Consider the following 14,869-nt stretch of genomic DNA (forward strand, 5'->3'; position numbering starts at 1 on the left):
ACTCAAAAAAAAAAAAAAAAAAGCGTAATTTGTTTCTTTTGAGAATAGTGTTTGCTTTGATATTAAATAAATGGAAAACAAGAATTAAATAACCTATTCTATAATTTTACAATGCTTTAATTCATCAGACAAATGAGCATTTTAGGTTTACATTTTTGAAAGTTGTGACCAGATTGTAGGCCCTAGAAATTCAGAAATGGGTGAGATATATCCTTTATCTCTAAGGAAGGCAGAAACAAAAGTTAATTACAGTATGACATATAATACGGGTCTTAATCTGAGTGTCTGGAAATGTAATTCCCACATTTATGAATTTGGATAAGGAAAAAAAAAATTGCACTAACTTCTAACTAAAAAACAGCATTTTCTTCAGTTATGAATAAAGGCAACAAACCACAGTAGTATTAACCTACTTTGTCACCAGTAGAAATTGCATATTATTTTCATATCATAAGAGTTGTTATAGTATTTTTAAATATTATTTACTGATACTTAATGGGTGTTATTGGACCAACTGCCAGAGCTTGTCATTTAATGCTTTCATAAAGAAATATATATTTCACCATGTCATAAACCATTTGAAATATTTGACAACTGTATTTCAGTATATTTAGTTTCCTTTGTATTTCATTTTATTCATTTAAAAACATTATTCAGACCAGATATGGTGACTCACACCTGTAATCTCAGCACTTTGGGAGGCCAAGGTGGGTGGATTACTTGAGCCCAGGGGTTTGACAGTAGCTTAGACAGCACAGCAGGACCTCCTCGTCTCTACAAAAAAATCCAAAAATTAGCTGGGCTTGCTGGCACGCACCTATAGTCCCAGCTACTCAGGAGGCTGAGGTGAAGGATCACCTGCACCTAGGAGGTCAAGTGTGCAGTGCCCTGCGATCATGCTACTGCACTCTAGCCTAGGTGACAGAGTGAGACCCCAACAAATAAAGTAACACCTATTCAGCAAAGGTATTCTTAGGCTTCACTGATCTTCTTTCTGGTGTAAAAAAGATTGGGGACACCTGGCATGGATTGTGCCCTGTTGGACTTAGACGAGGCCTTATGGGAAGACAGAGGAGCCACAGGACAAGGTTGAGAAGCTTGGGGTGCACCTGTGTCCTAAAGAAAGGATGCATAAGCAGTCTCTGACATGGTGATTATTTACCTGCCTGGTGGTTGAGGTAATGGAGAGCAAGGTGCATTCCATTCTGGAAATGATTAGCTGAGAGTAGAGTACGTGGGGGATATGGAAGGCCATGAGACTAGTTTACTTAACTATGACAAAATTGGCATAAGAACTGCATCTTGTCTTTACTAGATTTCACCGTTTCTTGGATGTCAACAGCCACAAAGTAGAAAAAACAATAAAAGGGTAAGTCAATTTTGTGTGTATGTATATAAGTTTATATTCAGAAATATATGTATTTATTGATCTTGTTAATATAACTTTATAAGCATTGATTTTTATATTTTAGAATTTATGAAAAATTTGTCATTCATTCTGATCTATGCAAAGCTGCTAGTTGGAAGAGATTAACTGAGGAATTTCTAAATGCATCTCTTCCCAGCATAAAGGAAATAAAGGTATGCCGTCAATTGTGAGATCTGCATTGTGCATTTCACTGTTTATTATCTGATTGTTGTCAACTTGTTTCTGTTAATAGTTAAACATTCTATTTTAGTATTGTACACTGGCTAGAACAGGATCTCCTGGAAATCGTCTTAAATATTGTCATCAAACAAAATGTGCCGCAGCTTGTATTGAAAGAGAGAACTTGTTTTTGTTTAATCATCTTCTTGCCTTAAACCTACTATGGAAATAGAGATGAGCAATTGACATGAATAATAGCATTGTTTGGATATCTTACAGCTTTCAGATGGCTTCTAATCTGAAGTAACTGCCTCTGTATACTTACTGGATGCCTGGTCCACTTTCATATTGTGTTGAAGGTCACCAAGACCACCCTTAGGGGCAGTGATTTGCTAGAATGATTCACAGAACTAAAAAAAACTGTTATCCTCACTGTTATTTTTCGTTACAGTGAAAGGATACAGATTAAAACCAGCAAAGGGAAAAAAAAAAGAAACTAGGAACAAACTTCCAGATGTCCCTTCCCAGTGGAGTTACCTGGGGATGCACTTAATTCTCCCAATAACAGTGTGTGACAGCATGTGTAAAGTATTGCCAACAAGGGCAGCTGACTTGAGCCTTGGTGTCCAGGGTTTTTATTTGAGGTGGGTCACATAGGCAGGCATTCCTGCATGACTGACCTTAGCTACTCAGTCTCCAGCCCCCTAGATGTTAAACCAAGGGTCTCAGGCATATGAAAACAGGTATTCACCGTAAGTCACATTGTTAACATAAACTGTGTGGTCAAACTGATACAGCATGACTCAAGGCCTCTGGCATACAAAAGCACCCTTTTCAGCAGGATGTTCCAAAGATTCATAGGTTGTCTTCCAGGAGCCCATGAGTGGTCAGTCCTGAAGCCCTCTGGGATGGTCAGGGTTTAAGCAACCCCGACCTGCTGAGTGAACCCTTACTGTACACATGTACTCACTCATTTAATCCTCACAATTACCTTCAAGGAAAATAACCTGCGAGGAGTTTTCTTTACTGATAGACCTTCTCTTGGTCAACACTGTGGGAATTGGTTTCTTAAGGAAGAGAGCTGAGTTTAAGGAAATAGGTATAAAGGTATTTCTAGAAGAATGAGAGAGCACTGCATTGTCCTGAGTTCATACCCTGAGGAGTAGAAATGGACTTCTGTGTACTGTTTCCACAAAGACCATTTGGGAAGAAGCAGCAGATCTTTTTTAGATATCTGAATTCATTCTATATAGCTTTCTGGATAGACTGCAGAATTGAATAATTTAGAACCTAATGACATGTTAAGATTAATGATAAAAATAATGGCAAGCGTTTTTCGAGTACCTACTGCATGCCAGGCTTTGTTTATCTCATAAAGGCCATATTCGGTAGGTACTGTGATTGTCTCCATTTTTGGCAAGGCAAGGGACTTACTCTCCATTTAATTTGCACTAAATAAAATAGCTGTGTTGTGCAGGACAGTGAAGCATGCCTTCTGATTCCTGGTTGGCCTCCCATTGTGGTCATTCGCTGTGCCTTGCTGCTGTGGCTCTTGAGCTCCGAGGGGCCGTGTTCCTTGCTCTGCCGGGGCACATCCTAGGCCTGCCCACATTGTTCTCCCCTTGCTGCTGCCTGAGGAAGCTCCCCCTTGGATGTTAAACTAAGCATCATCTTGATGTGTACTGTGTTTCGCTTCTTTGTTGTATTTGTGGTTGGTCTTTGCCTCTCTCCCCCCATAACAAGTGACTTTCACATCAGCTCTATATCTGATTCGTTTTCAGGCACCTAGGATACAGAAAGCGAAGTGTATTTGTTGAAGGAATGAATAGGTCTGCAGTCCTGTCTTTCTGCCTTGCTGTCCCCCTCTTTATTTGGTTCCCACCCTGCTTACACAAGGCAGGATTGGTTTTCCTTTTCTGTCCTGCTGTGTAGCATCTTAGACACTGTTATGGCGTGCCAGTAACATCACACTTTTTTCTAGCTTTATTGACATATAACTTGCTGTTACGTTCATCCACTGTGAATGTACAATTCACTGATTTTTAGTAACTGTATCGTCATACAGCCATCACAACAATCCAGTTTTAGAACTTTTCGGTTTTCCAAAAGCTTCCCTCAAGCGCATTTGCAGTCACTGCCCACTCTTACTGCAGCACTGATCTGGCAACTACTGATCTGCTTACTGTGGCAACTGCTGATCTGCCTACTGTGAAAAGTTTGCCTTTTCTGGACATTTCATATAAACGAGGTTATATAATATACAATCTTTAATGTCTGGCTTCTTCACTTAGCCTTCTTTTTTTAATATAGAGATGGGGCCTTGACATGTTGGCCAGGCCGATCTCCAACTCCTGACCTCAAACAATCCTCCTATTTTAGCCTCCCAAAGTGCTAGAATTAAAGGGGGTGAACCATCCTGCCCAGCCCACTTAGCATACATGGGGTTCATACCTGTTTCTATTCCTTTTCATTGCTGGATTTTTTTTTTTTTCCTTTTGAGTCAGAGTCTCACTCTGTCACCCAGGCTGGAGTGCAGTGGGCATGATCATGGTTATCACAGTCTTGACCTGCTGGGCTCAGGTGGTCCTTCTGCCTCAGCCTTCCAGGTAGCTGGAACTACAGGTGTGTGCCACCACACCTGGCTGATTTTTTGATTATTTTGTAGAGATGAGGTCTCGCCAAGTTGCCTAGGTGTTCTGGAACACCTGGACTCAGGCAGTCCTCTTGCCTCGGCTTCCTGGAGTGCTGAGATTACAGGCGTGAGCCACCATGCCAGGCTAATAGTATTCTTTTATGTGCATTTCCTTTATATGCATTATATGCTGCATTTGTTTATTCATCAGTAGATAGTAGATTGTTGTCAATTTTTAGCTACAATGAGTAATGAACTACTGTGAATGTTCTCATAAGCACATGTAGACATATGTTTTAATTCCTCATTGGTAGATTTCTCGAAGAGGAATTGCTGGTTTATATGGTAAGCTTAGGTTTAATCTTTCAAGAAACTGCTGAGTTGCTTCCCAAGTTGGCTGTATTATTTTATATTTTTACTAGAAATGTATAAGGGTCCCAGTTTCTCCATGTCTTTGCAAGCACTTGTTATTGTCTATCATTTTGATAATAGACATCCTAGAGAGTATATAGCAGTTTCATTGTGCTTTTTGATTTACATTTCCCTAATACCTAATGGTGTTTTGTTTTTTGGTTTTTTTTGAGTTGGAGTCTCACTCTGTCACCCAGACTGGAGTGCATTGGCCGCTCCCAGCCACCACAGCCTTGACCTGCTGGGCTCCGGCGATCCTTCTGCCTCAGCCTTCCGAGTAGCCAGAATTACAGGCGCGCTCTACCACACCCAGCTAATTTTTTTGATTTTATTGTACAGATGAGGTCTCACCTGCCCAGGCGGGTCTCGAACCCACGGGCTCAGGCAATACACTCACCTCAGCCTCCCAAAGGCGCGGGACTACAGGCTGAGCCACCGAGCCCGGCCCTAATGGTGTTAAACATCTTTCCAGTTGAGTTATTTGTCATCTTATGAGTTATCAGAGTTGCTTATATATTCTTCTTACAGGCTCTTTATCATAGAAATTATTTCTAGGTATTTTCCTTCAGTCTCTGGCTTTTCATTTTTTTAGCTTTTTTTTTTTTTTTTTAAAGCTCATAAGTTTTTCATTTCTTTCCTTTCTTTTTTGGCTTTCTTTTATGACTTCTGCTTTTTGTGTCATGTCAGAGAACTCTTTGCCTACCATAAAGCTGTGAAGACTTTTCTTCTAGATGTTTTATGGTTTTAGCACTTGTACTTAGGTCTGTGATCCACTTTGGTTCATGTTTTAAGGAAAGAGTCTTAAGTTGCTTTCTTTTTTTCATACAGATAAACAAGTTCCAACCCCATTTTGTTGAAAAGACTATCCTTTACCTATCGAATTGTCTTTGCAACTTTGTCAAAAACAAATTTACCACAAAAGCAGCGTTGTATTTTTGGATAATGAATTGTTTCATTGTTTTGTACACGTATGTTTACACCAATACCACACCACACTGTCTTAATATAGTAAGTTGTAAACAGTCCTCTGTCTTACTCCATTCAGCCTGCTATAGTAAAAAAAAAAACAACAGAAATTTATTTCTTACAGTTCTGGGGGTCTAGGAAGTCCAAGTCAAGGCCCTGGCAAGTTCTGTGTCTGGCCTAGCAAGGGCCCACTTCCTGGTGCTTAGGTACCTTTGTTCTCATGTGGTTGAGAGAGAAGGAGCACTTTCTTTTGTCTCTTATTATAAGGGCACGAGTCCCATCCATGAGGACTCCACATCTCCTACTACCATCACCTCAGGAACTGGGATTTCAATATATGGGTTGAAGGAAACACAAGCATTCAGACCATAGCATCCTCCAGTTTGTTCTTTTTAAGAACTGCTTTGTGTAGTGTAGATCCTTTGAATTTCCACGTACATTTTAGGATCAGGTTAAATTTCTGCAAAAAACCTGTTGGGATTTTGGCAGTGATTGTGTTGAATCAGTGTGGAAAGTGTTGCCATCTGTCATGGGTTGAATTGTGTCTCTCAAAAACATATGTACAAGCCGGGCTTGGTGGCTCAGCCTGTAATCCCACGCTTTGGGAGGCTGAGGTGAGTGGATTGCCTGAGCCCGTGGGTTCGAGACTTGCCTGGGCAACTTGGCGAGGCCTCATCTCTACAATAAATTTAAAAAAATTAGCCAGGCGTGGTAGTGTGCGCCTGTAGTTCCAGCTGCTTGGAAGGCTGAGGCAGAAGAATCACTAGAGCCCAACAGGTCGAGGCTGTGGTGGCTAGGAGCGTGCCACTGCACTCCAGTCTGGGCAACAGAGTGAAACTCCAACTCAAAAAAAAAAAAGATATGTACAAATCCTATCCTATCATCCACTACCTGTGAAAATGACCTTATTATAGGACCTTTGATGATGCAATCAAGTTAAAATGAAATCATGCTGGATTAGCATGGGCCCTAATCCCATAAATCACATTTTATAAGAAGAGAGATATTTGGACACAAAGAGAAGGGAAATCATTGACAACAGAGGCAGTGCTTCTGCCAGGCAAGGAGTGCCAAAGATAGCCAGCAACTACCAGAAATGAGAGAGAGGCAAGGAAAGACTGTTCCTTAGAGCCCTCAGAGGGAGCATGGCCCTGCTGACACCTTGTTTTCAGACTTCCCACTTCCAGAACTGTGAGAAGATAAATTCCTTTCGTTTTATGCCACCCAGTTTGTAATATTTTGTTATGGCAGCTCAAGGAAACTATAATCTTTTCAATAATAATATCTTTCAATCTATGAATATGGAATTTCCCTCCATTTTTTTAGGTCTTTAATTTGTTTCAGCAATGCCGGTCTCGTAGAATGAGTTAAGGAGGGTTCTCTTTATTTCTGCCTTATAGAATAATAGAGAAATGGTGTCATTCTTTTCTTAAATGTTTGTAGCTTCACCAGTGGGAACCATCTGGTCTTGGTGCATCGTTTTGAAAGGTTGTTAATTGTTGATTCCATTCATTTAATGCTCTAAGCTTCTTCAAAGCCCTGTTAGTCCTTGTGTGAATTTTGATAGATTGTGTCTTTCAATTGATTGATCCATTTCATCTCAGTTATCAGATTTGTGGAAATAGAGTTGTTCATAATACTTTTTTTTTTTTTAATAGAAATGAGGTCTTGCTATGTTGCCTGGGCTGGTCTCAAACTCCTGACCTCAAGTGATCCTCTCCTGAGCCTCCCAAAGTGCTGGGATTATAGGAGTGAGCCACCACTCTCCTCATAATACTCCTTTATTGACCCCCTCTTTAATTTCTAATTTTAGTAATTTATGTATTCTCTATTATTGTTAACATGGCTGCAGATTTATCAGTGTTATTTATCTTTTCAGAGAATCAGTGTTTGGTTTCATTGATTATTGTTTTGTGTTTTTATTACTTCTGCTTTAGTTTTTATTATTCCTTTTCTTCTGCTTGCTTTGTACTTATTTTGCTCTTCTTTTTCTTGTTTCCTACAGTGGAAGCTTAGATAAGTGATTCTAGATTTTTCTTTTTTTTGTAACATGCATTCAGTAGTATAAATTTTTCTCAAAGCATTGTTTTTGCTGTCACACAAATTTTTTTTTTTTTTTTTTTTTTGAGTTGAGTCTCACTCGGTCGCCCAGACTGGAGTGCAGTGGCCGCTCCTGGCCACCACAGCCTCGCCTGCTGGGCTCCAGCGATCCTTCCGCCTCAGCCTTCTGAGTAGCCGGAATTACAGGCATGCGCTACCATGCCCGGCTGATTTTTTTTATTTTTATTGTAGAGATGAGGTCTCACTGCCCAGGTGGGTCTCGAACCCGCGGGCTCAGGCAATCCACTCACCTCAGCCTCCCAAAGGCACGGGATTACAGGCTGAGCCACCGAGCCCGGCTACACAAATTTGATAAGTTATATTTATTCATTTGGTTCAGAATGTTTAAGTTTTAATTTTAAATTTTACCCTATGCTATTTAGAAATGTATTGTTTAGTTTCCAAATACTTCAGAATTTTCAAGCTGTCTTTCTGGTAATCGTTTCTAGTTTACGTATATTTTCAAATATTGCTTTCACAAGTAGTATGGGTGCCTTATAACAGAGTATTGCCAATTTCTTTCTCCTGTCCCTTATAACATTATAGCCTTTCATTTCACTTATTCATAAGCTAAAATCACTGAAAACATTGTTGTGATTATTAGTTTGAACAAACTGTTTATTGTTAGTTCAGCTAAGAGTAAGAAAAATAAAAGATTTCATTTTGCCTTCAATTTTTTCTTCTCTCATGTTCTTCCTTTGTTTATGTAAAGCCAAGTTTCTGACCTGTATCATTTTCCTTCCCTTTGAAGGATTTTGGGAACAAATTTTCTCAGTTTTTTCCTCAGAAAGTATGCATTTCTCCTTCAACTTTGAGAGTTTTGCAGGATACAGAATTCTAGCTATGTAGGTTTTTCTTTCTGTATTAATGATGTATCGTATTTCACTCCACTCTTCCCACTGCCATGATCTCTGAAGTCTGATGTAGTTCCTACCCTTGCTACTCTGTAGGTAAGGTAGGTTTTTTCTCTGGCTTCTTTTAAGAGTTTCTCATTTTCTTTGATTTTCTGCAGTTTGAATGTAATATGTGTTGGTGTAGCTACTTTGGTATTCTTCTTGTTCTCCGAACTTCGGTCGTTTGGTATTTGTCTTTATCTTTAGAAAAATGTTTCATACTTTTCTTCTATCTTTGTTTCTTTCCCTAGTATTCCCATTATGTGCAGGTTATTTCTTTTGTAATTATCCCACAGTTTTTGTATATTCTATTCTGGTTTTTTAAATTTTTTCTCTCTTTGGTTTTGGAAGTTTCTGTTGACACATTTTCAAGCTCCCTGATTCTTTCCTCAGCCATGCCAGTTTCCTGATGAGCCCATCAAAGGCATTCTTCATTTTGGTTTCCTTGTTTTTGATTTATAGCACTTTGTTTTGGTTCTTCGTTTCAGTCTCTCTGCTTATATTTGTCTTGCTTGTTATCCACGCTTTTTATTAGAGCTCTTAGCATATTAATCATAGTTATTTCAAATTTCTGGTCTGGTAATTCCAGCATCCTTGCCATATGTGAATCTGGTTTGGATGCTTGCTCTGCCTCTTCTGACATACTGTATCAGGTAGCCAGTATTGTCTACCTGGACACCCGAGACCAGGAGTCCAGGGTTTTTATTGGGGGCTGGTCTCTTAGGCACCTAGTGACTGATTTCAAGGCTGGGCATGGTGGCTCACACTTGTAATCTCAGTACTTTGGGAGGCCAAGGCAAGAGGATTGCTTGAGCCCAGGAGTTTGAGACCAGCAAGACCTCATCTCTGTGAAAATTTTTTTAAAAATTAGCCAGGCATGGTGGCATATGCCTGGAGTTCTAGCTACTAGGGAGACTGAGATGGAAGGATCGCCTGAGCCCAGGAGTTTGAGACTGTGGTAAGCCGTGATCGTGCCACTGCATTCCAGCCTGGGTGGCAGAATGAGACCCCAACTCAAAACAAAAAACAAAAACCGAAACTGACTGCAGTTACTGAAGTTTCAGACCCTTCAAAGGAAGGCAGGTGTTTACCATAAGAAGACTGCCAATTCAAATAGAACACTTCAACAAAGGAGAATAATAGCCAGTAAAGGAAAATCAGAAGACTTTTAAGCCTATAGGAAAAAAATGTCTACCCTTTTATAACATCAGATAAATTCAAACTAAAGCAACACTGAGATAGCATTTTTCACTTAATCTGATGAGTAAAAAGTGTGGGAAACAGGTAATTTTATATGTGTGTATGCTTGTGTGTGTGTATGTGTGTATATGCAGTATTTGTACTGAATGCAAACTTGTACATTTTTTATGGAGGGCATTTTAACATTATTTCTCAAAATTTCACATGGAAATATTCTTTGACAAAGCATTTCACTTTTTAGGAATTTACTATCTAAATTCATAATTGTGAAATAGCATGTTTATGACAGAAAGACTGGAAAAAAATCCAAATGTCATTAATAGAGGACTGGTTAAATAAATTATGGTACATCTATGTTAAACTATTGGATGTGTTTAAACTTCATGATACATATTGCCACAGGAGAATAGTCTATTTTTTGCCCTAATATCATACTCTAAAGACATTTGAATCCTTTTAGGAATAAAAGCTGTCATCCACTCAGATGTCTTATTCCTGTAGGAATATATAACTCAGGCCTTAGATGGCTTTGAGGTTTCTTATATGTATACATTTGAACTATGAAAAAAAGTTTAGAGATTAGAAGTTATTTATGTATGACTCATGTTTTCTCAAACCAGGAAAAAAAATTGGAGCCATAGCTGTCATGGAGTTGTCTTTTCCAATCTTAGTGATTCACGTTCTTCACTTTTTCTTTTACAGACAGATGCACATTATTCTATACTGTCGCTTCTTCTGTGTCTGTCTAATTCTCCTTCAAACAGCAATTATGTGGAAACACCAAGAGATAAAGAAGTGGGTACGTTGCTAGATGGTTTAACATACAAGAAATAAAAGAGAAGTTGATCTTATTATTTAATTACTAGACATTGATATTTTACTAAAAGCTGTGAAAAGCTATGAAATTATAGTATTTCTGTTGTTTTGGATGCAATTGCAACTGCAAAATTTCATTTAAAATGCAGGCCAAGCTCAGTGGCTCAGCCTGTGATCCCAGCACTTTGGGAGGACGAGGTGAGTAGATTGCCTGAGCCTGCAGGTTCGGGGCCAGCCCAGGCAACTTGGCAAGACCTCCTCTCTACAAAAAAAATTAGCCAGGCATGGTAGCACACGCCTGTAGTTCCGGCTACTTGGAAGGCTGAGGCGGAAGGATCGCTGGAACCCAGCAGGTCAGTGCTGGATTGGCCGTGAGCATGCCACTGCACTCCAGCCTGGGCGACTGAGCGGACTCCGACTCAAAATAAATAAACCTGTATCTACAGGTTCCAAATCAACAAATTCAACCAACTGTGGCTCAGAGATAGTCTAAATAAATAGTTGCAATGCAACAATTAAAAATAATACAAATTTTTCTTTTAAAAAACGTTATAAGTATTTATATACCATTTACATTATTTTAAGTATTAAAGTATATGAGAGGATGTGCATAGAGTATATGCAAAAATACACCATTTTATATAAGTGACTTGAGCATCCATGGGTTTTGGTATGGGAGTGGGAGCAGATCCAGGAACCAATTCCCTTTGGATACCAAAGGTCTAACTTTGTTAGGTAAACTGTCTTCAATTATATGAAGAGAACACACACCTTTGAGAGTGAGTTAGTTAAAATGTAAAATATATTAGAATATCATTTTATTAGGTTTTTAAACTTTGATTTCCTGAATATATTTTGAGTTTTGTTAACCTTTTTTCCTGTAGTTTTGGGTTTTTTTTTTCCCAGTGATGGTTGTGATAAAACTGATGAAGTTCTCCTGTTACTTTTTAGAAAAGAAAGATGATTTTGACTGGGGAAAATACTTGATGGAAGGTGAAGAAATGGATCTTGGTCCAAATGTGAACACACCAGTAAGTGGTAGTAATTTTGCTATTGAAAATGTAAGTACAACTGGGCATGGTGACTCACACCTGTAATCCCAGCACATTGGGTGGCAGAGACAAGAGGATTGCCTGAGTCCAGGTGTTCATGATCAGTCTGGGCAATTTGGTGAGACCTCATCTCTACTATAAATCAAAAAATTAGCTGGGCATGGTGGCACGCACCTGTGGTTGAGGCAGGGCCAGGCTCGGTGGCTCAGTTTGTAATCCAGCACTTTGGGAGGCCAAGGCAAGTGGATTGCCTGAGCCTATGGGTTCGAGACCCACCTGGACAACTTGGCGAGACCTCGTCTCTACAATAAACAAAAAAAATTAGCTGGATGTGGTAGCATGCATCTGTAGTTCCAGTTACTTGGAAGACTGAGGCGGAAGGATCGCTGGAGCCCAGCAGGTTGAGGTTGCATTAACTGGGAGCGTGCCACTGCACTCCAATCTGGGTGACAAAGTGAGACTCCAACTCAAAAAAAAAAAGTTGAAACAGAAGAATTACCTGAGCCCAGCAAGTCAAGGCTGTGATGCCATGAGCGGGCCACTGCACTCCAGCCTGGGGGGCAGTGTGAGACGCCTACTAAAAAAAAAAAAAAAAAAAAAAAAAGGCTGAGCATGGTAGCTTATGTCTATAATCCCAGCACTTTGGGAGGCTGAGGTTGAGAGAATTGCCTGAGTCCACGTGTTCAAGACCAGCCGGGCAACTTGGCAAGACCTCATCTCTACAGTAAATCAAAAAATTAGCCAGACTTGGTGGTGCATGCCTGTAGTTCCAGCTACTTGGAAGGCTGAGGTGAACGGATTGCCTAAGCCCAGCAGGTCAAGGCTGCGGTGGCCATGAATGTACCACTGCACTCCAGCCTGGGCAACAGAAACTCTTACATTAAAAAAAGGAAGAAAATATAAATACATACCAAGAGATACAGATAATTTTAATGAGTATTTCTGCTCTAGGTCAACTTAGCTAAAATGGGAACACTCTTTACTTAGCTAGGGTAGTTTATTATGGAAGACTGGTTAGGATTTTGTACCAATTGTTAGTACTAAGAAGTTGAAAGGGTTGAATACAAGTATTCCTTAAGAGCCGGGCTCGGCTCAGCCTGTAATCCCGCACCTTTGGGAGGCTGAGGTGAGTGGATTACCTGAGCCCGCGGGTTTGAGACCTGCCTAGGCAACTTGGCAAGACCTCATCTCTACAATAAATCAAAAAATCAGCCGGGTGTGGTAACACATGCCTGTAATTCCGGCTACTCGGAAGGCTGAGGCGGAAGGATTGCCGGAGCCCAGCAGGTCGAGGCTACAGTGGCTGGGAGCTGCCACTGCACTCCAATCTGGGCAACAGAGTGAAACTCCAACTCAAAAAAAAAAACAAGTATTCCTTAAGGACCTATGATCTTGGATTTTTTTTTTTTTTGCCACAAAAATAATGCCATTTCTTATGGTGTCGATATCATTATAGACTAAAAAATAATTATTATTATAATTTCATCTCCAAAAATAGGCATTTTCAAGAGATTTAGGAAAACTCATTTAGGTTTTGTTTTTCTATCCATGTTGCTTCACAGTTTTTGCTTTTGAGATTTCTTAAAATTTTTTAACCTAAATATCTGTAAGTGTTATACTCTGAAAGGGTAAGGTATATTGTCTTTTTAAATCAGGATTGGTCTGAAGAAAGTGAAGATGAAGATGATCAACAGCCCTTAAGCAGAGAGGACTCTGGAATTCAGGTAGACAGGACACCATTAGAAGAACAAGATCAAAACAGAAAACTGGGTACTTGTGTCAGCTGGAAAGGTATTGTGTGTGGTTGGATACTAGCATTTTCTTAGAGAAGGATTCCCTAGAAGTAAGGTCAATTGTTGAGATCATTTCCATGTGATCAAGATATTACATAAACTCTACTATTTTTATAAAACCATTCTTTTTAATCCATTAGTTTTTTGGCGGTTTTTTTGTTTTTTTTTTACATATAATGCCTAAGAAGTAACACTATAGAATTAATGTTGAAGTAATACATTTAGAGCTAAATGTTTCCTTTTTTTAATTGGAAAACGATTGCCTTTACTGAAGTTAGTAACTAAATAAAAGGAAAAGATCTGTACAATTATTTTTTAATTTGAATGTCTGCTCTTTTAGTTTTGAGTAAGGAACCATGAATTGGTAGAATCTATAAAGAGCTGAAAGCAATCTTAGATTAGATCATCTACTCCTACTGTTCATTTTGTAGATAGGGAAACAGAGGCTGGGCTGCGGTAGGTTCCCAGGGTCCTGCAGCTGTGAGACAGATGCCAGCAATGAGGCCCTATTCTCTGCACGCAAACCTTGCCACATGTACATGGAGTAGTTAAAGCTGACTTAGCTTGCTAATGACTTTCTGGTCACATTTTATCTCTTCTTTTTAATTCTTGAGTTGAAGCTCCAGGGCAGAGAATGGTATTAATCAAGCCACTCAGTTCAGAGCTGGATTCCTGGAAGGAAAAGCAGGCCTTCTTTGCCTTGTACCATCATCACTAGTCCTCACAGGTCCTTTCAGTTTATTCCTTATCCTTTCTTCTCTTTCTTCTGCTACTTCTGAGTCCCACTCCTGTTTCCCTTTCTCTGCCAGCCAGATACAAAGCACCTGTTCTCATGTATTTGCTGTCTGCATTCTTATATATGCTGAGTTCTTATAAAACATGTTGTGTTGGTTGGTATGTTCTTTTTTAAATGACATAACTGGTATTATTTGTTGTTATGCTTTTCATTCACCTCTTCTAAAATCTGTCCACATTGCTATATGAGCATCTCTTCCTTTGTTCATGACTGTCGCATATGATTCTGCAGTTTGCAACTACCATATTTCATTTACTGTTTGTGGATAGACCCTGATGACCTTCGCCTCATCTGCCCACCCAGGACTCTGGACCTCTGTGAGAGTTTGGCTGCAATATACGGTCCTACTCCCATAATCTCATCAGTGCTTGATGAGATCCACCCTTCTGATTTGGGTCATTGACGTTTTTCATTTGTGTTTGTCTGACTACTGTTGATTTAGGGACTTCCTCAAGCATTCCTGTTCTGTGAATTGCTTGCCCACTGACATTCTTTGCTCATTTTTCTTTCAAGTTTTCTGTCCTCCCTGCTTATCTCCACCCCTCAGAGATTTTTGCAGATTTGAATATTCATTCCTAGGTTTCGACATTGAAGATATCTTCCAATCACCTATTAACATTTT

General features: G+C 39.5%; 1 protein-coding gene across 5 annotated transcripts in view; it reads left to right on the forward strand.

The window, feature by feature from the left end:
* Positions 1–14,869, forward strand: part of TUBGCP5 (tubulin gamma complex associated protein 5) — a 65,703-nt gene that overhangs the window by 1,970 nt on the left and 48,864 nt on the right. For 4 of the 5 annotated variants that reach the window (XM_008061320.1, XM_008061323.1, XM_008061322.1 and 1 more), the window contains exons 2-6: positions 1,316–1,369; positions 1,473–1,581; positions 10,493–10,589; positions 11,558–11,637; positions 13,314–13,449. In XM_008061320.1, the coding sequence (XP_008059511.1) occupies positions 1,316–1,369; positions 1,473–1,581; positions 10,493–10,589; positions 11,558–11,637; positions 13,314–13,449 (476 nt within the window). The remainder of the gene's footprint in view (positions 1–1,315; positions 1,370–1,472; positions 1,582–10,492; positions 10,590–11,557; positions 11,638–13,313; positions 13,450–14,869) is intronic. The other variant, XM_021714076.1, reaches the window with a different exon arrangement.

The sequence above is a fragment of the Carlito syrichta genome, unplaced genomic scaffold (genome assembly GCF_000164805.1).
Source record: "Carlito syrichta isolate Samal-C Ts95f unplaced genomic scaffold, Tarsius_syrichta-2.0.1 Scaffold305203, whole genome shotgun sequence".
NCBI lineage: Eukaryota > Metazoa > Chordata > Mammalia > Primates > Tarsiidae > Carlito > Carlito syrichta.